The sequence below is a fragment of the Bolinopsis microptera genome, chromosome 9 (assembly GCF_026151205.1).
Source record: "Bolinopsis microptera isolate Bmic1 chromosome 9, MBARI_Bmic_1.0, whole genome shotgun sequence".
Taxonomy (NCBI): Eukaryota; Metazoa; Ctenophora; class Tentaculata; order Lobata; family Bolinopsidae; genus Bolinopsis; species Bolinopsis microptera.
Genome location: NC_087080.1, coordinates 2,290,818 through 2,315,080, shown reverse-complemented (window position 1 = coordinate 2,315,080; position 24,263 = coordinate 2,290,818). Strand labels below are relative to the sequence as shown.

Here is a 24,263-nt window from a genome sequence, read left to right as displayed (position 1 = left end):
GCTTGTTTCTTTGTCTGTTGCAATCATTCGGTTGATCATTCGGCGGATGATTCAAAGGGCCGGGACATATTTTAATGTTAAATTCTCAATAACCAGCAGACTTGTTACCAGTTACCTTACTACACTTTTGTCATTTGCAATTGGACTTTAGATTTATTTTCTCATTGGATTAGATTTTTGTAGGGAGCTAATATACCTTCTTTGATCATTCACTCCATTTAACAAATTTTGCTTGTTTCTTTGTCTGTTGCAATCATTCGGTTGATCATTCGGCGGATGATTCAAAGGGCCGGGACATATTTTAATGTTAAATTCTCAATAACCAGCAGACTTGTTACCAGTTACCTTACTACACTTTTGTCATTTGCAATTGGACTTTAGATTTATTTTCTCATTGGATTAGATTTTTGTAGGGAGCTAATATACCTTCTTTGATCATGCACTCCATTTAACAAATTTTGCTTGTTTCTTTGTCTGTTGCAATCATTCAGTTGATCATTCGGCGGATGATTCAAAGGGCCGGGACATATTTTAATGTTAAATTTTGAATAACCAGCAGACTTGTTACCAGTTACCTTATTACACTTTTGTCATTTGCAATAGTACATTTGTTAAATGTTGTCAAGGTGTAAATTTTCTCTAATTTTAATTGTATTTTGGACAAGTGTTTTGTTGAGAAACACTTATATAAGCGAACCTACCCCAATATTGATTAGCAAACAGTATTTTATTGATTAACTCCCTAAATTATTTCTAGTCCAAATAGTGGATATTTATTAGCATAATTTACAGCCATCTCTGAGGAACACTATAAGTGAACATATCCCAATATTGGTTAGCAAACAGTATTATTGATTTATTCCCTACAATCATGTTTCCAGTCCAAAAAGTGGACATTTATTAGCATAATTTACAGCCATCTCTGAGAAACACTATAAGTAAAGCTTATTGTTTAACATTTTACCAATTACTCTGTCTTATTGTGTTTCATTTTAAACTGTTCGATCCGAATTGTGAGTTTGTTTTATACATTTGAGTTCACAGCTGCACTTTATCAGATTATAATTTCAGTCCACTAATATTTGCTTCTCTTAAATCATCTCATTGTTTAACATTTGACCATATTTATTTTGATATATTTATTAGCATAATTTACAGCCATCTATATCTCTGAGAAACACTATCAGTGAACCTACCCCAGTATTGCTGTATTGGTTAGCAAACAGTAACATGTTAAGCGTGCATTATATATTATAAACCATGTCCTATTCCCCCACCCCTTTTTCCTTAGCGAGTGATAACTAAATATGTGAATGACCCCTTACAAAGGATCCTGTACGTGCAGAAATAGTATACATCGAAGTACACACTCATCTGCACACTAAAGTTACACTCGCTACAGTTCATCTCTCGGATTATTCCAGAATTGCGCGCAAACACACGTGTTGTCTCAAACAATGAAACAGTCTGTTTCATTGACATGTAGGTTGACACTCTCTCGTTGTGTACGTTTTGAGAACTTTTGTTTAGACTTTAGGGGCCATCTACTTGGGACGTCCGTCAAAATTGCAGATTTTCAGACCACCCCCGGGGAGCACCCCCTCCCCCTGTCCGGGTGTGTCCGAATTTTCAAACCCCCTCCCCCGGACGTCCTGATTTCCAGCTACTTTAAAGAGTACAAATAAAACCAACTCAAATTCATTGTTAATAAAATGTGTAGTCACTTAGAATAGACAATAATACATTTAGTGTCGAACAAGTTTAGCACAGTTACATTAAGGTACTGTAGCCATCCAATGGAATAAGTTTTAAGGCAGTAGCAGAATATGCGAGTTGTGTCTCGGCTCTCATGAGCTGCTCTGGGAAACGACTTCTCGTTCAAAATACAGGGATCTAAACTTACTGAGTAATTAGTGTCAAAGAGTTGAAATAAATGCGACTTTTTCGTTAATTCTGCCAAAATTTCCGGACGTCCGGATTTTCAGAAACCACTCCCTATCACTGTCCGGATTTGTCCGAAATTCCAAAACCACCTCCCCCTCCCTTTTTGCTGGACGTCCTAAGTAGATGGCCCCTTAATATTTTATTTGATGCAGAATAGCTGACAGCAGCTACAATTGTACATTTGACTCAGTCTTTCTGTGCTTTCATATCTTAAGTCTGATATTTACTTTGCTCCTAAACCTTCTTTTAGTTCTGACAAAGCAAGATTTGCCATGATACACACACGATACAGCGACTTTTTATGTCGTCATCGCTGCATAATTTAGACTTTAGAGCCAAGGTACTAAGGCAGATAGCTGATATTCAGGGCTCTTTCCCCCTAGACGATTTTGGAGCCCGCTGTTTGACAATATTTACACTGACAAAAATTGGTCGACTCTTTTATCTTATTCTCTCACATTAAACAACATTAACCAGGTTTATTTTTTTTCTAGAAATGACTATAATGTGACTACTGACTATTGCATTGGATAGAGTTTTCCAATGGCATTGTTTTCTACCTATCTGACCTATGTTAAGTTTCGCCAAGACTTGACGGGACCATCACATCTTTTGACCACCCCAAAGTCTCACTCGTTGCGCCAACACAGCAGAGAGTTCGTGAGGAGGGGCCTATATCCCTGATCAGCGGCTTATCCTTTCGTCCACCACAACACTAACTCACACAGTAACTGATGACAATCCTTTCCAACTAATGCTCACTGAATTTATCCTCAGCGCTTCTGTTGACACAGCATGGCACCAGGTACTCTCCCTTATTTTTCCCTATTTATTTTGTTATATTACACAAGCTGAACTGGCTCGAGGGATACCCTTGATTTTTACACGTACCTCATTATTACATCATATCAAGTTTAAGTATGTTAAATTCGATTCTAATCGAAATAAAATGGTTAACATTTGCAAGATAGTAACATTTGTTTCACTTCAGGGACGGATCCAGTGATCCACTAACTTTTCCTAAACAGTATCGAAAGATTGATCTAGAAGCTTTGACAGAGTTTTAGCTCTTTATGTCTGCCACATTGACTTTCTGATGAATAAAGGAAAAAATCGTAAGCCTTTTACAATATCTAGCGCCAGTCGGCCGCGCGTTATTGACATTGTGTAGACCCTTTGAAATTTTTTAAAGCTTTTAAAAACGGCCATTTCTTAGGATCGATGTCCTTAAAGTTAGTTGTTCAGATCATTCAGAGGTTATCGTTTAAAGTTTAGTTCAGTCTAAAAAAGAAATCTGAAAGAAGGTAAATATCTTAAACCTCAGCTGCTTTTCCTAATATGCGAGATGAGTCTGTCCGACCAAATTTTATTTGGTTAGCCGTCAGGGCAGAAACTCAGGATCTCAACGAATCTTTATTTAGTTGCTTATCTTAAAATCTGTTTCAGGTAGGTGATAAGGTGACGTTTGCAGAGCGGCGTCTATTAAATATCGTACCTTTATGTTTGAAGCTGAGACCGGCGATAGTTTTAGTAAGGGAGGGCTCCTGCAGAGATCAATTCACGGACGCTAATGTTGCCTTGAATTATAGTATGATAACCGACAGAGTAAGTTTGTATTATATGATAAGTGTTTGTGAAGTTAAGTTGTAAATCAAGTCGGAGGTTTTGTGATGTATAAGTATAATGTCTTGATAAATGATTCAAATTTCTGATTGTCTCTAAATAGACTTGGTGAAGACAGATTCTAATAGAAATAAATAGTTGAATAACGTATCGACATAACTACGTCATACTCATATCCTCAATAAATGTAATGGATTTGTAGTGTTGTAATTAGTTTAAAACTAAGAATAAGTGTGCAGATGATAATATAGCAGTATAATATTGTGCCCAGACCCTCCCAGATCTGCCTTCAGCTCCCTGTCGTAGTCAGGGATTATAAGGAGCTCTATCTACTTATCCCTTTTCAGGTGACGTTTGCAGAGCGGCGTCTATTGAATATCATACCTTTATGTTTGAAGCTGAGACCGGCGATATTCCTAAGTAATACGGCAGATGAAGACACAAGTTTTAGTAAGGGAGGGCTCCTGCAGAGATCAATTCACGGACGCTAATGTTGCCTTGAATTAGAGTATGATAACCGACAGAGTAAGTTTGTATTATATGATAAGTGTTTGTGAAGTTAAGTTGTAAATCAAGTCGGAGGTTTTGTGATGTATAAGTATAATGTCTTGATAAATGATTCAAATTTCTGATTGTCTCTAAATAGACTTGGTGAAGACAGATTCTAATAGAAATAAATAGTTGAATAACGTATCGACATAACTACGTCATACTCATATCCTCAATAAATGTAATGGATTTGTAGTGTTGTAATTAGTTTAAGCTAAGTTAAAGTATAAGTGTGCAGATGATAATATAATAGCAATATAATATTGTGCCCAGACCCTCCCAGATCTGCCTTCAGCTCCATGTCGTAGTCAGGGATTATAAGGAACTCTATCTACGTATCCTTTTTCATTCCTGACCCTGATTGTTGTACGTAGCTGTGACTTGTAATCTTCTCGATTCTCCCAGTTCAATTTCATTTGAACAGCTTCAGGTAGCATTTAAACAACAATTGTTACATGTTTAAATCTGGAAATATTCTTCGATCGTACACTTCTCTACACTGTTTTACGCCATACATAAAAAATCAAGAAAAAAACAAATTTTGTTGTGCAGCTGGATTGAACGGGTCGGCTCGCTCCGCTCGCCAAGGGCCCCCCAAAGAAAAATCCTGGCTACGTGCCTGTAGTGGATACTAAGTAAAAAGGCTTCCATGGAAAAAATTGCACATATAATATCTCGGTTCGGGATACTAGCCAAAATGACTTCTTTAAAATTGAAATAACTCCAGTTTTTGATATTCAGTTTTTTACTCTTTTTCTGAACTCTAGAATGTGACTGAGGAGTGATTATATTTGTCCTAGTATACTAATTAGCTAATATAGTAATCGGCTACAGACATATCTACGCCTATGTGGGACGCACACTAAAATTAATGGAAATAATTATCGGACTTTATTATTCACGGACCTTAATACCACAGACATTATTTTCACGGACATAATTATTCACGCTGAGGTCTTCAGTGTGAAAGTAATGTCCGTGATAATTATGACCAATAAGGTAGATAACATGCTTGTCCTTGCATTTTAGAGTTCCGTCTAGCACCAGTTCTATGTTGTTGACCATGATCTTTTGAGTCCTTGTCGGTGAACGGACCGAATCACTACATGACTGAATCCCTAACGGACTCAATCACTACCAATCACTATTGGTAGGGATTGAGGTATATTTTAGGACTGAATCACTACCGGACTGAATCACTACCGCTAATATCTAAACCTAACCACTTTGATGTGATCCCTACTGAACTTTGCAATAAAGGCATAATTATTCGTATTTCATTAGTTAATTATTTTATTTTTTGTTAATTATTATTAGATTTTTCGTGATAATTGACTAAGCAGAAATTTGGTCAAAGAATAATAGATAATATACTGCTACAGTAATTTAAATCACACAATAATAAGTAAACATTAAAGCATTAACCCAAAATCTTAGATCCAACAGCTTTCAGAAACTCGGTAACATCCCCAAAGTTATCATAATCATCAACCATACGTTGCATCTCCAGGTCAAACTTCTCCCACTTTGCTGCTCTCTTGAAGGGTTTTCTGGTGAGAATGAAGGACTTTCTGATAGGAGAGTTGTCGATAGAGTAGTCAGCAGCAAGTCCCTCGCTCTGCAGGTGTCTCCACAAGGACTGTTTAAAGGTTCCATCCACGACGAGGTGATCTGACTGATAGATGATGTTGATTGCAGTACCAAGGAGGATAGATCTTCTGGTGTTGGTGTCGTAGGAGGAGTCCCAGAGCAACATAGTGTCACCACCGGGAGAGGTCAGGTAGTTAGGAGGAATCACCAGGTCTTCTAAGGAGATGGGGTTGACAGGATGGGGTAGGCTGCCTGTCTGGCTCGTCTGACTAGTCGTGCCAATGACTTGGGATCACAGTTGAGCCGGGACGAGGCTTCGAAGGATAGTCCAGCGACAGAGTCTGCAACAATCTGCTTAGTTGAGTTCTCAGAAGTAGCTGCGAGGGTCTTCATTTTAGACTTGGAGCGGTGGGCTGCAATTTCTGCTGGTTGAGATTCGTGATCATGAGGGGTAGCAGAACAGAAGGTGTCCTGGACAAGGATCAGGCGGGACTTGCACTTGTTGCACTTCCAGTAGGTCTTGTCTTCCCTCTTTCTGTTAAGGTGGTAGAGGTGACCATCGTAGAGGACGTTGCGGCTGCATTTCTTTCTGCCAGGAATAAACTCGATGGATGAGGAAGACATAGTGGTATAAGATAAACACAGGCGTTGCGGGTTTATATATTATTCCCGCTAGCTGATTGAGATACCGAGCATGTGAAGGTTCACATCACTGTATTGTCGTATAGCAGGTCATTATGGATGACTTGATCCGAACCATTTCTCGTTAGGGCTCCTCGTTGCGTACGTAAGTCTGTGGATCACATGTCTGACAGGCCCCATAGCAAGCACTCCATGAGAGCACCGGCTCAGATCACGTCATGATATTAGACTAGTGAACTAAGATCAACTGGTAGAGATTGAGGTATATTTCAGGACTGAATCACTACCGGACTGAATCACTACCAGTAGTGATATTTGGGTGGTAGTGATTCCGTCCTGTCGGGATTCAGTCCTACAATCGTCCTTGTCAAAGAGGACGGGGCAAATTTTGCAGCTAGGTCCATTACACCTCTGTAATTGTCCTACATCAAGGGTTTCCAGTTGTCCCGGTTGTCGATTCTTTTCTAGTGTATTACCGATTGAAGGGTGTTTCCTAGTGGCAAATACTATCCGTACATCCCCACATAACATTAACCTAGTAGCTTAATGACCAGATTAAGTTCTTAACCAACTTTGTAAGACTAATGTTATCAAGAGTGTTGTACGGAAAATACGAGGCTCTGTTGTGTCTTATCCTCAGTGTCTCTGGTTGGATTTCCTGGGTTCTCAATAGACCTCTGTATTGCTTTCGGCTCGATTTCTTCTAGTTTGTCACCGTTGTTGTTGTGTCCGCATCTGGCAAGATCCTCCTTTAGTTCGCCCAGGTCCTCTACACATGGTGGGGTTGGAAACTACATATGTATCTGATCTCAAGTAGTTCCTAGCATCTGTTTCCTTTCTAAATAGCTTGTACCAGATCTGATTTTCGGAGTCCAAACTCAAGGTAAGGTCTAAAAAGTTAACCTTGATTCTATATGGTTCTGCCAGTTTGATTTAGCCAGTTTGTTCAACAATTCGACAAACATTGTAAATTGTCCCGCTGTCCCCATCCACACTCCAAATATGTCGTCGATGAATCTCTCCCAAAAGTTTATCAGGGTCGCACTCTTTATCTTTTTGCTAACCTTTTTGAAGAGCAACCAATGCATACTATGCATGCATGCATTGCATAGTAACGTCTGACACTTGTCTGGAGATACAGTTTCCAGTAGTAGGCATGAGGCAGGGAAAATTAGTGTGTGACTGATTTAAGCAGTTGGTCACCAGAGTTCAGTTCGAGTACTAATTTTAAGGAAATTAGTGACGTTTTATTGCTAATAAAATTGATTTGAATTCACGTATTTTTGTTGACGTTAACAAGGCTCATACCTCCCCCTCCTGTCAGCAACCGTCAGCATTTCCAAATACCCTTTTCCCTCGGCTGCTGACGTCATACATGAACGCTCGCTTATGTTAGCTATACATTTTGTAACAGCAACATTTACATTGTATTATGTATTATATTGTATTATGTAATTACATTAAATGACGGGTGGGCGACAATTTACCCCCCGACAATTAACCCCCCGACAATATAACTTAATACAATTAACCCTGACCCTGACCCTGACCCTGACCCTGACCCTGATCCAGGACCCTGACCTTGACCTTGACCCTGACCCTGACCCTGACCCTGACCCTGACCCTGACCCTGACCCTGACCCAGGACCCTAACCCTAACCCTAACCCTAACCCTAACCCTAGGCCTAACCCTGACCACTGACTCTGACCCTGACCCTAACCCTAACCCGATCAATTGACCCAGTGTAATTACATGGGGGTCAATTGTCGTACTAAGTCCTAGATTTCGCGACAATTGACCCTAGTTTAATTACATAGGTAGGGGGTCAATTGTCGGTGGGTCAATTTTCGGGGGGCCAATTGTCGTACTAAACCCTAGATTTCGCGACAATTGACCCCAGTGTAATTACATAGGGGGTCAATTGTCGGGGGGTCAATTCACAATTGTCGCGGTACCTAAATGACATGTACTTTTTCAGGATCAAGTCAAAGTCAGGCCTGCAGCGACGAGCCCCTTTCTTTCGGATTGTGAAGTGTAATGTTAATGTTTAATGTAGCTGTTTAACGTCGAAAATTGTTAGTTTGTAATTGTTTTTGAGAAGCAAAATAATTAATCTGAGAAGTGTTTCCAGTTTTATAAAGCTCAGGCATGGGCACCGTATTGTTTATTTAGTTATATTTTATACAATATCTTTGACCTTTGTCGCATTAAGTTGTAGTACTACTACTAGTAGCGGGGTAGTACTAGTAAATACTGAATACTGTGTTTCGTTTATTCTATAAGTATATAAATATTGCATTGTGTATCTTTGTCGCATAGTACATAGTATAAGTTGATAAGTAGCGAGGTAGTTAATACTGTTTCGTGATGTATTTTGATTGTACAATCTTAATTATTCGTATTATTATACCGCAATTCCTGTATTTTATCGTCTAAAAGTGAACAATACTACTACTATGTCGGAGCTAAGTCCGATCTACGCCAGAAAACCCCCTCCATATATCCCTGTCCCGCATCAGGGTTCGCAGTTCCTCTTTAGAGTTTGTCCCAACTTCCTTCAGTAACATAGACAAGTAGCTTTGTCTTGGTCGGCCTTGCTGTGCTCTACCGTGCGTAGGTTCCCATAAGACTAAATCACTGGCAAGTAGCTCAGGATGTCGGATGCAGTGTCCCGCCATTTTTAATCTCCTGCTTCGTAACTTGTTTGACAGCCTTGGGAGGCTACCATACAAAGTTATATTGCTGACCTTGTCCTTCCATGAGATACCCAGCACCATACGCAACATCTTTGTGTATGTCCCGTCCAAACTTTTCTCTTGAGCCTTTGTCAGTGTCCAGGTTTCTGATCCGTAGAGCAGTACTGATTCACAAGCCGCTATGAACAATCTAATCTTTAGGCTCTTTGAGAGTTTGGATTTCCAGATATCCTTCAGTCTATGTAGGGCACCCCACGCTTTTCCCTTTCTAACCCTTATCTCCCTATCTGTGCTCTCAATCCAGGAGCCTAAGTAGATGAAATCATCTACATTTTCTATGGCTTCCCCGGATCGACTTTGTAGGTCGCTAGATCGATCCTCCATATTCAGTGTCATGACCTTGGTCTTGCCTTCGTTTATGTGTAGTCCCACGCTTGCTGCCGCCGATTCTACTCTGAGCAGGAACTCGTTAGCCTTGTCCATGTCCTCAGATATAAGTGCTATATCATCTGCAAAGTCCACATCGGTGATGATCTTGGGCCCCACTCTTCTGCTTTTTCTACGTTCGAGGGTGAGTCCAAGTCGCTCCGCATCATCGCCTATGGCTTGCCTCATACAGTAGTCGATGACTATTGCAAAGAGGTAAGGTGCTAAGGTATCACCCTGTAACACACCTGCAAGTATCTCGAACAATTCAGTTTCTCCGTCTGGAGTTAGGACTTTAGCCATTGTCTTCTCGTACATGAGCCGTATAAGCTGCACGATTTTGACTGGAATGCCGTAAGCTTCTAGAATCTTTAGCATTTTCCCACGATGTACACTGTCGAAAGCCTTCTTAAAGTCTATAAATGTCAGAACAGCTGGCAGTTTCCGACTCTTGACACCCTCTATAAGACGTCTCAGTACCAATATCTGTTGAGTTGTTGACCTTCCTGGTCTGAATCCATTCTGGTTTCTACGCAGAATTGTCTCGATTTCTGGCTTCAACCGGTTTAGAACCATCTTGTTTAGAGACTTGGCAACTAGGGATGACAAGCTTATTCCCCGATAGTTCATTGGTTCGCTAAGGTCGCCCTTCTTTGGAATTGGTATGATGTTGGCAGTTGACCATTGGTCTGGTTTCTCACCTTTCAATAGAGCATTGTTACAGAAGTCTAAGACAATTTGATCAAGGTCGCATCGTTTTAAGACTTCTGGGGCTATGTTGTCGTCACCCCATGCTTTCCCTTCCTTTATGCTGGACTTTGCTTTCCTGTACTCATCCAACGTAAACGGTTCTGTTCCGATATTCAGAGGTGGGTGGACTGGATCAATATCCTCTTCCGCGTTCTCTACCGTCGGTGGTGAGCCGAGAAGAGTAGCAAAATAGTCCTTCCATTTCTGAACCCTTTCCGTTGGTGAGTTTCCCTTGATTTTGCCAGTATATGATGGAGCTTTACCTGTGATCTTGTTGATCATGGTCCAGCTTTTAGCATGTCTGCCCTGCCAACTTGCTTCCTCCAGTTCCCGGACCTGCCCCTCCAGCAGGTGCTCTTTGGCTGCTTGATAAGCATCGCCTAGCTTCTGTTTGCCCTCTTGAACAGCTATTCGGTTGTCTTCTGTAGCATCTGAGTGGTATTTTATGCTACATTCCCTCAGCTTCAGCCTGGCAATCTCAACACTTGGAGTCGCTGAGATTTTACATCTTTTCTTTTTCTCCTTTTCAGGTAGTAAAAGTCGAGAAGTTGTCCTATTCGCATCAATAAAGCATTGGTACCTTTCTGTTGCCGTCTGATCATCCTTTTCAAGTATGGAAAAGCGGTTTTTAACTTCCACTGTGTACCTCTCTTGTAGAGCGATATCAGTTTTAAGTTTAGACCAGTCCAGAACCGGAGCCCTCTTCTCCGTCTTGCTTATCCGTAGACTAAGCTTTACCCTTGCTACGACTACTCTGTGATCCGAGCCAATACTGTGGAAACTACCATATGCTTCGGAGTTCTTGACGGAGTTCCGCCATTTCTTCCGGCAAATGATGAAGTCGATTTGAGATTTACTTTGACTCATATCTGAGAGATATGTCCAGAGTTTACCTCTTCGCTTCTGAAATCTGGTGTTTGTGATTTCTAGCTGTCGCTCCAACAGCATATCCTCTAGCAGTCTACCATTTCGGTTTGCTGGACCCTTGTGGAAGGATGTCCAGTTTCCTGATGATGAGACATGCGCATTGAGGTCTCCTACAACGAATAGTAAGTTGTGGGCTGGTATCTGGTCGATGGCACCACCAAGGCTGTCGTAGTAGTTTTCTGCTTCGTCGACAGTCGCCCCCTCTGTCGGGCTATAACTCACAATAACAGTTGTGACCGGGTTCCCTGCAAAGTTGGCTACCATCGTCCTCCTGTCATGTGAGTATACACTAATCAATGAGTTGAATACTGTCTTTTTGTCCAAGACAATACCAACCCCACCAGCAGCCGCCCCATTGCTGGTTCTCCATGCCGAAGTTGTTATGAGGTGAGAGCTTCCAAGATCTTGATACTCGATTTCAGTGCTATGTACTACCCGATGCTCCTGAATGCCCAAAATATGTACGCCACTATCCCTCATGCATACACCCAGCTCATCCCTCTTGTATTGTTCTCTTATTGTTCGTACATTAAGAGTTCCTACAAGAATTTCCTTCTGGCCACGTAGTAGTAGGGTACCAGCCTTTGAAAGAGTTGGAGCAGGAGATTTGGGTGTGACCCGCCGGTCGAGAGATTAAGGTGTGTGCCCGAGGTAAATACCCCACACACCATGTGTTGAGTCTACGGCGGCGCCCGGCCAATAGGCAGGTCACAAATTGTTTTGCCAGACTTGTATAACCGCATCATAGTACTCAAGCGAACAACCATCCCCCTGTTCGCTAGGGCCGTTACTGCAGAAAGCCTCACGTCTAGAACAATTGATCATTTGTCGCTCCTGATCCTAGAGCATCCTTGTCTCGTTACTTGTCACATGCACTTTTTCTAAAGAGGAACTGTATAGTGATATACAGAAAGAAAATCTGTAGTAGATTTTCAAAGGCGACTGATAATATTGCGGACGCCACACCAACAATATGACAACCATACCATAATCCAACATTCCCATGCAATACCAAATTAAAATAAACAAGAGGCATTTATAGCCTTCGATAAGTATAAGCACACGATGTACGTGCACCCGGGGTTAAATACGACGCAATTGTCAGCACTGCGCGCGCGCACACGTACCATCTTATGTGTGCTAATCTGTATGTGCCTATCCTACTTGTGAAACAAGCGCGTCACGCAGTACGCGTAGGCACATGGCTATGTGAACCTATTTAGTAACATACCCAGCCAGTAACAAATAAGGTTTGCTAGGGGGTATAAAACAATTAGTTAAAATTAAACTGTAATAGTGTAATTAACACAGTCCTAAATCGTATAAGGAATTAAATTTGGTCCAATTTCTCCTAAGGAATAAGGTAATTAAGTTTATCTATAGCTTGCTAGTTATAAAACGCGCGCCGAGTTAAGCTCGACGACAGTCTTGTCGCGTCGACTCTCTAAGTCTAATATATCTGAAACAAATATTTAACGAGTATGGAGTATCACCCATTTTAATCTATTGCTCGTTTCTCACACGTACGTAGATCGACAGAAAGAAGCTATCCTGTATCCTGAATTCAATGCAAGTGAGCTTGAAAAGAGCGCCGCGCACAGAAAATGGGCCCAAGAAACCATACCGGTTGGGGGCCTAACTTGGAAAGTAAAAGATCTTAGCTAGCTTGACATACGTTGCATGCCACTTTTCGTGCGCGAAGCGCGCGCCGCCGAAGGGCGTACAGGTTGTCCCGGCAAAAGCCTCCTTAAATTATTAATGGACGATCCTAAAGACCGTAATCTAGTCATGAACACTTCAGAAGAATTGAATGAAATAAAGGATATTGCCCGCTGTAAACAATGTTGAAGGAACCGTTTGTAGCTTTTGCACATTTTACGGTGTGAAGATGTTTTTACCATGGTAAATTCGGTACACGTACTCAAGTTCGACACGCACTCTAGTTTGTCACTTACTGTAGTTCGACAAACCCTGAGGTTAGACTTTGAGTCTGTCTAACTAAAGTGCTCTATCTGGACTCAAGTTCGACACGCACTAAAGTAAGACAAGATAACTTTGACTGTCGGACTACAGTTTTGAAATCTCCAATTTATCAAGCATGCAACGATCCTTAACGAGCTTGTAATATATTCGTTTGTGTGTTTTCCACTTGTGTCATGCTGTTCACTGTACTTATGTGTTTATATAATTTTATAATCCATATCTATGGACATTTAATTGACCTCATACTCAATTGTTAGTTATTAAAATTGTAGGCTTAACGGAGAAATAAAAGAGTAACGTGGTAACTCTTATTTCGTATTATAGATCTAGATTGTAGATTATGCTAGTTAAGTATTTAGCTAATTAGTGATTCACTCCCGGCGCGAGAACAAAGCGCCAGGAAAATAAGACAATTTTTCGCGCGAACTTGTAAATTTACTTACGCCGCGCAGAGGTGTGCCTTCCTGGTGTATCCATATTATTAGGTAGTGCGCCATCGACAGTGAGCCGCACGTGCCGACTGTGGGATGGTTTTTTAGCGCTAATTTCGGCCAGCACAATTTTCTTCAAACAAATAGATATTAAGTATTCTTCCCGACCTCCGATTGCAACAAAAATTGGTAAGCTTACTCATAGACTTACAAGAAATGTGTCCGAAAAGTTTAAAGCATATCCAACCATCAAACATTATGGTACAGCTAAAAGCAGCGTATTTTGCCCCATTTTGATCACTATATCAACTCCGATATCCACCAAATTTTTCGGACAGTTGTAAAAGCCCTATTGGAAGATCGTCACCAATTTTCAGAATGATCTCATTCAAGGAACTGAAGATATATCCAAAAAATACGACAAAAATCAACGAATTTGGTCAAATTTGGTCAAATTACGCGACTTTTACAGCTAATTTTCCTCCAAAAGCCGCGCACCATCAAATATGGCACCTAGGCAAAACTCACTGATCTTTCCAAAAAGGTATGACAAATTTGGTATTGTGAAAATTCTCACAGTCTCTAGAAAAAAATGGTACAAAAATTTTTAAAGTCCGAGCAAGTTTATTTTTATGGTGCACCTCCTAATATTATCTCTGATATTGGGATACGAAACATGTATCAATAGCTAGCTAGGGACGTCCGGTTTTTTGCGAAATGTTCGCCTTTTAAAAATAACGTTTTTCCCTCAGAGGTCAATTTAAGACAACGTAGATTTAAGTTATCTCAAAATCTCCAGAAAAGTCTCATATTGGGCCGATCAAAAGTTTGCAACTTTAACTTTACAGATTCTTGTCGCCTAATTAGCTGAATTGTGTTACAGCTTACCTGAGGACCCCAGGCTATTATGTTCATTAACATAATAGAATAAAGATTTGGCGGAATGACAGGCTGAGCGCGGCCCAGTAATGTTACAGCATGCCGGCTGCTTAAAAATTGGAATGTGCCACGCGTGCAAATTACTTAATGTCGCACCATTTGTTTAAATTAGACCACCTCTACTTCTATTAACACGGCCTGACGGCCAGCCAGTAAGGTTTTCTGGGAACTATTACTATAGTTTTTTATAACTCACAACGTTGCTCTAATGTCTAACCAAAGCCCTTTCGCTTGCAGTAGCGTGCGACCGCCAAAACAAGCGCGTCACGCAGTACGCGTATACACATGGCTATGTGAACTCACAAACGTGTTGTAGGTCTCCATACCAGGTTAAGGTAAACTGTCATAAATGGAATATTTCCCGCTATTTACAATTTAGTACATTTCCCGACATCTAATACTATAAATGTCGCCCCGTCAGACGTGCTGCGACTTTCATTTGTATAACATTTCACAATTAATAAGCTAACAAAATAAAAATCGCAAAGTGATAATAAGATGATCAAAAATATCATTACATTTGTTCATTGAAATTGGGGACCAATACGATGAAAGCTACTTTTTGAGAAGTTTCTTGAGTGATAAGTGGTCACAACTATTATAGGTCACAACCTAAACTTAAAGTTCTTAAACATTAAAGGTAAGTCACCCTAAAAGTGCCCTTACAGTTAAAATTGCAGATCATTTACAAAATTGAAAATGTTACTTTGCATATGAGGGACGAGGGTACACTTAAAATTACATCACATGGCCCCCAAGTACACAGAATAATACGTGGCTACTAATTTAGCTGAAAACTGAAAATTATTACATTTAAACCATGCGATACAAAAAATAACTATATGCTCGATTCAACTCTGTTATTCTATTCGTTGGATCTGATTATATTCATAATAACGACATAATGATAAACATTTATTTAATGATTGTTTATTCAAGTCCCTTTATGGGAAATATTTCATAAGGTCTCTTCTGAGAGAGAAAAAATTTAACCGATGACACCATCAAATTTGTTATAACCACAAACATTGTGAAATGTCTTAATTCCCGTGATAACGTACACAAAGTGTGGTAAAATACATAGAAGCACAAACGCAAAACCAAGCCGTGCTGCACGCATGACGTCACGTTACAACGTCACGTGATGACGTCACGTGATGGTGCCAAGTCTTGCGATGAGTTTAACAGAACCAGCTGCACTCTCTTCTACCACCACTGTGTTGTTTGCCACAGAAACATTTTTCGTTGGCTTTGTTCAAACCCTGGAAAAGAAGGAAATATAAAAACAAAACTGATTACCTTACGAGACATATTTAGTGGTACGAAAGTCGGTGGATTTTCAAAAAAACACATTTTTTCGGACTACCAAAATTTAGGTCACCATCATTATTTTCCCCAGATTATTTTTCACGTATTTTCCTTAATTAATATTATGACTTAATCGATTTACTATCAATTTATCAATATAGTAAGTTATAAATATGATTCATCAAACAATTAATGATCAACACTAGTATTCGATCATGAATTGCTTTAAATGTTAAAAATGATTTTGGACATTAAAAATAAGCAAGCTCTGTCACTACTTCATTGTTCCCAAATCATTCAGGTCACCAGAATTATGTCGAACTAAAATATGTCTCGTAAGTTAATGCACGTGTGTTTTTAAGGTTTATAAAAGACTAAATATATTATAAAACAACAAACATTCAACTTATTTATCAGATTATAATAAGTGAATAATAAATTATCTGCAGCTCACAACCACTTACAGAAGTATTGAGAGAAGTGTTGCCTGTCCCGGAAGTGGTTCTCTTGTTGCCGTTGGTTGCAGTCTGTTGCTTAAACATGTTCTGCAGGGCAGACTGGGTATTGTTCTGGGTTTCTTTTGTGGTCCTGAACGTGGTCAGGTGCTCCGATACCGACTGTCTGGAGGAGATAAGATTTTAGTTTCTGGGGTGATGGAATTGTTAATCAGTGATTATAGGATACAAGGATACAAGCAATTTGGGACTCAAATACAAGCAATTTGGGGACTCAAAAACTATATTAATGAACTTAACTGATAACTGGTACAAATAATCGGAGTAGGAATTCAGACTAATTTGCTAAGGAATTTAAAAGGAATTCAGACTATAATTTGCTTTATTTCCGTTACAGCATTCGTGGGAACCCCTACCTGTGGTTAGATTCAAGGGTGGTAACTTTTTTGCTGTCGTTGTTCCAGGAATCGAACGTTCCTCTGAGACCTTGTTTTCCGGTGGGGACAGCCATATTTTATGTGATTTGCAGGGTGCCTTAGCTGAGTGATTATTTAAATGAAACACCAGTACTATCAATGATAATTCATTTTAACTTTAAGTTTAAAAGCCAACAAATTCCAACTAACAGACATGATAATAACCTGTTAGGCCGGTTGAAATTGGAAATAAAGGGAAAAATGCAAAATAAGAAGAGGTTTATAGGTAATCAAATAGCAAAATTGCCACGCACAACAGTAAATGTAATCAGGCACTACTTTATCTCTTATTCTGGAATATTATCGATATATTCCAAATCAAATTTATCCTCTACCACGTACAAAGTCCGTAGTTTTATTTCCAACTATACTATCCGCAACAGCAGCAAGTGGGCAGCACGTGAGCAGCACGTGAACAGATACAACTATATTCCGGGAGTAGCCGGATTGGTCGAGTATCAGTAACTGTAAGCCTATTGTTAAGCAATAATTTTAAAATTTTGTTGCATGACAGCAGGCTTGTTTAAAAACACGGTAAATTGGCTTGATACTTGTTTGAACTGATAATTATCAACCTTTGAGGGTCAGATCAAAGATGTAGCATGCAAATTTGTGAATAGAAAAATTACCGGAGGCCTTGGAAAACGGAACAGAGTACAAAACGATACAAAGCTCTTTGACTGATGCCATTTTCTTAGCCGAAGTATTAGCTCAAAATACCCCCATCTGACCAACCACAACCTTGTAGTTATCAAACTCGCCCACACAGCACACTATCACTTATACTTAAAGTTATTATCGAGCATCTGGGTTCATTTTCTTAACCTCACCTACTGTATGAAGGCCAACGAAAAGAGCACAGGAGAAAATGTGTGTTCCCTAAAAGTGACGTCGAAGCAAGGGACGTGAAATTTGCTGGAATAAGTTAGATATGATTAATGAACGCTCCTATGGCTATAGTTCCTATAGCTCAAATAACTTAAGAAAATGTGCTAATTCTCAGAATCGAGAGAGTTGCGGTATAAGAGCCTTATATACCCGACAAAACCTGAAAAGATGTGGCGATTCTCAGAACCGAAACTAATTTTAGGACATCTTTCTATTAAGACAATAAAAGCCTGACAAACCCAACAAAACTGAACAAAATGTGGCAATTCTCAGCCTCAGGTAAGAGAGCAACTTCAGGAGGTGTATGTGTAAATGTGACAACACAGCTATCTCCATCCTGTAGAGTGAGTACATACAGTATATTATACTTTGTGTACCCCTAATGACCTCTAGCAACGCTTACATATTATGTAATAGTAATACAATGACCTTTGAATAGGGACTTTTACCGCTCCCATTTAAACGCCCGCCCAAATTTTGAAAAAAAAATCTTGCGAACGGGCTCTGAGGGCATGAAAGTAACTTAGAAGGATGTATTGTTAAGCACTGATTCCGAATCACCCCCTTGACATAGGGTTAAAATGCTTCCCCGAGGAGCTATGGGCAAAACCTGGTTTGGTCAGTGGTCACGTTGTGGTTAGTGTTATGGTTATCTTTGGGCTTATGGTTATGGTTGGGATTAGGGTTGGGATTTAGGTATGACCGTTTCGTTAGACTGCAAAAGCGTAAAACCCAATCCCCGTGATGATTTAAACATTTTTGGGCGAGCGAAATAATGTAAGCCGGACTTTGCACTTACAGCCACACAAATCTAATTTTCACTGAATCTAATATAATTTAACATAATACAATAACTTATAATAACTGTCATCAACATTACTCATTGCTGGGTATATCTGCAATCTGAAATAGATCCGTTGCGTGTCGTGTCTAGTATATATTATAACTTTAATTAAAATATGTACACGATTTACTTGACACAAAAATCAGCATCGGTTAAACTAAGTAAGTAAAACGTAATTTTACTTAGAGAGATTATTTAAATACTGACGATGAGAAGCTACCCGCGCAATTCACAACAGGATTATGACCTTTTTAACCAAAGTTTCCCGCTTAAATTCATCATTTCTACGTGGAGATAAGAAAATCTAATTTTGTGAGACGTCAGAATCTGAAAACAGAATTGATAAAACCGCCAAGCATGGAATAAATTGTGTTACTACGCGATAAGAAACTCTACTGTCCTTTAAGTAGCTACCTGCATGTATTATGTATGGGTTACCAACTGGCAAAATGAGGATGGACCAAACAGAAAAAAGTCGTGTCTAACCATAAATCAAATGATAAATGGTTAGACTTAGATCCTGACGTAAAAGTACTGAGAAAATTAGAAATGAATACATATCATTAGAGCTCACTGGAAATACTTTTATTGGTAAGAAAAAGCGCAATTCAAAGAAAACATGAAGGATTACTTCCTACTCAGTAATGGATGCATCGAAATTGAATTCAAGACAAGATCAGATTACAAATATAACATTTCACAGAGACGGACTAAATAGGTCATGCCGTGGTCTCCAACACATAATGAGATCAAACAAACAATATTTGATAACTTATACATCACGCCGCTTGGAAATGGCACTTCCACTATTGATGTTTAGACTAAAATTAGAGAGCACAATTCCAAAGTAATTCGTATTTTCTTGGAAAGTAAGTAGAAGTACCATTTCCTCAGAGGACAAAAGAACGTGATAGAACCTGATAGAATGACAAAAAGTAACGTACTGAAGTCAAGGGGGAATCAAGTTAGCTCATCTCGTGAGCGGTTGTAAGTGATTTTCTCACTGAGTGCAGTGGATGATTCATCAGTAGTTAGTGACTGTGTCTGATAACTATAGCAGACACGTGTCTTCAGAATCAGTGCCATCCCTCTAACTAACAAAGCTATAAAGCTAAGCCATATATTTTATATTTAACCGGATGGGAAGGATTATGTGTGAGCTCCATCATCCAAAACACATAAATGTAATATGAGCATAAACTACTATACCGGAATAAACTACTAATACTATACCGGAATAAACCATAAATTTAAAATGTAAAGCATTATGCCATTGTTAGCGAAAAAAATTAAATAAGCTGAAGTGAAAATATAAAAGAGAAATAAATATCTATAGGTATAGGTATACTGTATATCCATAGGTTCTTATTACTTTATTATATTTAGTCTTCCTCAAAAATCATGAAAGGTCGGCTGCTGATGATTCAGATGTCAGCCACGTAGCCAGAATCCTCCGACAGGCCAGCCTCGGCTAAGGGCCTGTTGTGCTAATAAAAGGGCGAAGACTCCGGAAAGTTTTTGAGAAAATGTAATTACGTTCCTTCATTATCCGGCATCTTAAGCACAGAAATAGCCATAGAGATATACGTTAGCCTTAGAGAGGTGATATTCTAGCTTTTTTTACGGATTATCCTCAATAATCCGTAGAGAAATCGGTGGTGTTTTGAAATTAACATGTTATCCTTGAACTTAGTGCAAAGGTTGAGGAAAAATAACCATACAGCAACCAGGCATCCGGAGCACACCAAACGGTTTAATCTTCCTTCTTGACTGGACAGAGTTAACTGAAATTTAGAGTTACCTCCGATGTCTGATTCATGTCTGAAGGCTCCACATGTACGTGGCTGTGGTGATTTGTAATCATGCAAAGACCGTATTCACTATTTAAAAGGATAATTCAAAGAATAAATTATTCTGGGAAAATTCAAGTACGGTGCTGATTCCATAAAATTAAGTTTAAGCCATCGGAATTCTTAGAATAAAAAAGAATTTCTCAGGAAATTAATAAATACAGGATAAACCTAATGATATATAATCTCCTCATTCGATAGATGTTTTCTAAAAATGAATTGACTAATACAAAATTGCATTAGCCATGCCGGGCCGGGACTAAGAAGGTCCTTCAGCGAGTTAAGAGCTTGGTGCACTGATGCTGATAACGAAACTTATTTGTAATATATACACTATTATATTCAGGGTGATTCAAAAAGGGATTTTAAATGGCCATAATTTGTAATGACACAAATTATAAGTCATGATCAAATGAGAAGCAAGAATAATATTCAGCCTAAGGAGGTTTTAACAGACTGCCAGTGCCAATCACTGCCGGACTGACCTGTGGATAGCTAGCTCGCCAGACAAGTATAAGCAACTAGGGCAGAATATAGTATCTTGGTTGTCATTCTGAATATTCATTATCCAGGTTCGAGTAACCGACTTTTAGTGTTGGTGTAGATGATAGAAGGAAAGTCAAAAGAAATCAAACCCCAGTCACTTGAAGAATAAGAAGAGCTGATGAAAATGAAAGGAAACTGTGGTAAATATAGAAAACATAACTGGAAATTATAGTATAACTATAAGACAAACAAAATGTATACAATAGTCAGCTTATACCCATATTTTAGATTCACTACATCAGACACAGAGTTATAATTACATTTGATTAGCTGAACTTATAGCATGTACTTATAATTACTGTACTTTTAGTTAAATGTAGTTGTATTACCAGTATTATTAGTTGATGACTAATGAGTAATGGTGTTATCATATTCATGGTGTTGCTACATGGTGTAAACTGTTACTATGGTGATACTATAATGTTATTAAGGTGATATCATGGTGTTACTATGGTGTTACTAGGGTGTTACTATGGTGTTCTTACTGGGCGGCGCTCAGCCTGTCATTCCACCGAATCTTTATTATGAACATAATAGCCTGGGGTCCCCAGGTAATGGTGTTCAGGAAGCTTGAAAAGAGCGCCGCGCACAGGGACTGGCGTGCCAGGTAACTTTATGTGCTCTTTCGTTTATAAATAGATGTTATTATATAAGGAGAGTCTGTGTGCCAGAGCTGAGTTGTAGCATTCTGTATAATTACAGACGGGAAGGTCGTTTTTTGTTATCTTTACCTTGGCACAAAGTGATTTATCGAGGATAATGTCCGATGAAATAATGAATATGTGAATTCTTCAGAGCAGACTGTAATACAGTATTCGTCGCAACTTTATTTTTAGATCAAAGCTCCGAGATATATTTAATCTGAAGTTTTACTCCCTCCCAACCGAAGGTTAATTCCACAAAATCTAAATCTCAAATCAATTAAATGTGAAATTTGGGGGAGAGACGAAGGAGGGATAGAAGACACTTGGTCTATTAGACCAAGTCCCTGTTGGTATGACTATGACGACCCCAAAACCATTAGGAAAATCTCTGCCAATTTTAGGGTCGTTGATTTCCATGATCTAAAGATAAAGAGAGTCATTAAATGTGTCGAGCTTTCTAGCTCCATTGATTACTTTGTGAGTTGAATTGGAAACTGTATGTTATTGTCTATTTATTTTTTAAAAATCAGTATTAGTTTATTTGTTTGTTTACCTTACGAGACAGATCCATGCCACAAACGACCGCTCATCATGATCGATGACGGACAAATATTTGGGCAAAATGTCAACAATTTCATCAAAAGAGCCGGGCTTCCTAAATTTTAGGTTGGAAAATATGGGGAGTCTTGGAAAACATGGGGAGTCTAGACTCTAGAATAAAGGGCAGTTTAGTCTTGCTAAATAAAAGAAGAATTCATGTTTTGTTCAAATAAATGTTTTATAAAGTGTGATATTGTCAAACATAAATACAGACCAACTGTTGGTAAATTCTGAGCAAAAACCGTTCATTATTAATTTTTATTATTAATATTAAGATTAACATTTGTATAAATACTAGAATTTATTCATTATAAAATGCATCGTTAATTAATCTGCCAGAAAAGATAAATTACAAAACATGCAACAAACATTCTATTATTATTTTGTGGTATTACCGGTAATTATTCTTAATCATTGTTATTATTATGTATTTTGAAATTAACTCAGTACTAGCAAACTCATTACAAAACAAGCAAATCAAAATCCCATCAAATTCCCGAATTTAAACTAACAAATTCAAAATAAAACAAGATAATATCGTTTAACTTAAACTGTCCATCAACTCCCACACACAACTAAACCAGGAAATGTCTCATTAATCTCTCATGTCACATTTCCATCTCAAACAGGAAGTGCCAACTAAATGTCACATAAGGCAACTGTCTGGGGTTTGAGGAAATGTCCCATTACTGAGTTAGAGGGGGCTGGAAACATCCCGTTATAAAGCTAAACATCCCATTATAAAGCTAAACACCCCATTATAAAGCTAAATGTGACAGTATAAAGCTAAATGTAACAGTATAAACTACTGAAACTCTGACAAGTCAGGAGATAAGGGGTCAGCACCACAAATCCCACCAGACCCAAGAGGTACACTCCCCACGTGACCTTCGGACATGAGGTGTCCGAGATAGAGTCCAGGTTGGGGAACCCCATACAGTTACAGAACGAGTGGCACAGGATGGGTCCTATTACCTGGTAAATGTTTAATAGTTATTGGATAACAAGTGGATAATTAGTGGATAATTAGTGGATAATTAGTGGATAATTAGTGGATAATTAGTGGACAATTAGTGGATAATAAAGATGATAGTAATAGTATAGTGGAAAATTAGGGGACACAATTACATTGTACAATGTACATAACACCACATGTATGTCTTATGAGGAACAATTGCATAACGACCAATGAGTGATAAATAGTACTTGTCGAGGGTTAGAATAACATCAGTAAGATAACTAATCAGCTAGAATGTGACAACATTTCACCCCAGTCCACAACCTGCTTAAACATTAAACAACCCTAAATAACCTGCTAACAACCCACTAACATCCTGCTAACAACCCGCTAACGCCTAGCAACCTGAGCTAATAACCTGCAAACAACATACTAACAACCCAACTACTTACCACTTTACCTTTGTTCTAAGTATACAACAAAGAGTGTTTTGACATTTTCTAATGTTTTTCCATCCTCATGTATTTTTTCCTTTTCACCCTTTTGAAAAAAGGCAATAGTGAAAGGTTACGAATGGAGGTTTTTGCAGAAAAACGTGGATTTTGGAGATTGCAGTAGGTGGGTCAAATATATGTCGTGTTCCTTGCTTGCTTGCTTCCGTTCGTTACCAAGCAACGAAAAAGTTGCGCGCGCGCGAGGATTGTTTGCGGAGATGTGATGTATAGATAGCCTGTGATCTATGAATGCGCGGCGCGACTGTGTTTTATTGTATACGATGCATGTAATGTATAATATTACTATTAGGTAATACGCCCAATTTGTACGTGGCACGCGTAGTGTATTGATGTGTACACGAGTATAGTTTACCTTTGCTGATAATTTCTTGAATTACAGATACAAGTTAAGTTCTACGGCAATTGAACTGAATTTTTCCTTATTTGATGCATAATTTATCTATATTATTATCATGAAGATTGAAGTGAGCTGATTGGAGCTTATACTTAAATTTATAGTAAATGTGAAATGGAAATCTAGCGTCCGCCAAAACGAAACAACGGGCGCAATTCTTGTTATAAAAGGGCACATTCTGATGGATTTAATCAAATTCGTTTTAGATTGATAACTTCATTGGGGGGCATTCACATATTACGTAATCATTTTTTGGAACATTTTAACCCCCCCCCCTCCCTCTC

The 24,263-nt window shown here is 38.9% G+C and overlaps 3 protein-coding genes and 1 long non-coding RNA gene across 5 annotated transcripts in view; 1 reads left to right on the top strand and 3 right to left on the bottom strand.

The window, feature by feature from the left end:
- The first annotated feature begins 2,532 nt into the window (after positions 1-2,532).
- LOC134820984 (uncharacterized) lies at positions 2,533-8,642 on the top strand. Its single transcript, XR_010160959.1, has 5 exons — positions 2,533-2,749; positions 2,936-3,059; positions 3,391-3,549; positions 3,915-4,092; positions 8,328-8,642. It is a non-coding gene; the product is annotated as an uncharacterized LOC134820984 (long non-coding RNA).
- Positions 8,643-9,944: 1,302 nt separating this feature from the next.
- On the bottom strand, positions 9,945-11,412 carry LOC134821063 (uncharacterized). Its single transcript, XM_063831730.1, has 2 exons — positions 10,173-11,412; positions 9,945-10,000 (listed from the first exon to the last, which is right to left on the bottom strand). The coding sequence occupies exons 1-2, from the start codon at positions 11,410-11,412 to the stop codon at positions 9,945-9,947; spliced, it is 1,296 nt and encodes a 431-aa protein (XP_063687800.1).
- Positions 11,413-15,414: 4,002 nt separating this feature from the next.
- The window catches only part of LOC134820951 (uncharacterized), an 88,102-nt gene continuing 79,253 nt past the window's right edge, over positions 15,415-24,263 (bottom strand). For both annotated transcript variants that reach the window (XM_063831620.1, XM_063831621.1), the window contains exons 2-4: positions 16,681-16,805; positions 16,274-16,430; positions 15,415-15,763 (exon numbers count right to left, since the gene is read on the bottom strand). In XM_063831620.1, coding sequence (XP_063687690.1) covers positions 15,683-15,763; positions 16,274-16,430; positions 16,681-16,775 — 333 coding nt within the window. In that variant the 5' untranslated portion in view covers positions 16,776-16,805 and the 3' untranslated portion in view covers positions 15,415-15,682. The remainder of the gene's footprint in view (positions 15,764-16,273; positions 16,431-16,680; positions 16,806-24,263) is intronic.
- The window catches only part of LOC134820948 (CAAX prenyl protease 2-like), a 44,000-nt gene continuing 42,053 nt past the window's right edge, over positions 22,317-24,263 (bottom strand). Inside the window, exon 6 of the mRNA XM_063831616.1 lies at positions 22,317-23,087. Within this exon, the coding sequence (XP_063687686.1) occupies positions 22,899-23,087 (189 nt within the window). The 3' untranslated portion in view covers positions 22,317-22,898. The remainder of the gene's footprint in view (positions 23,088-24,263) is intronic.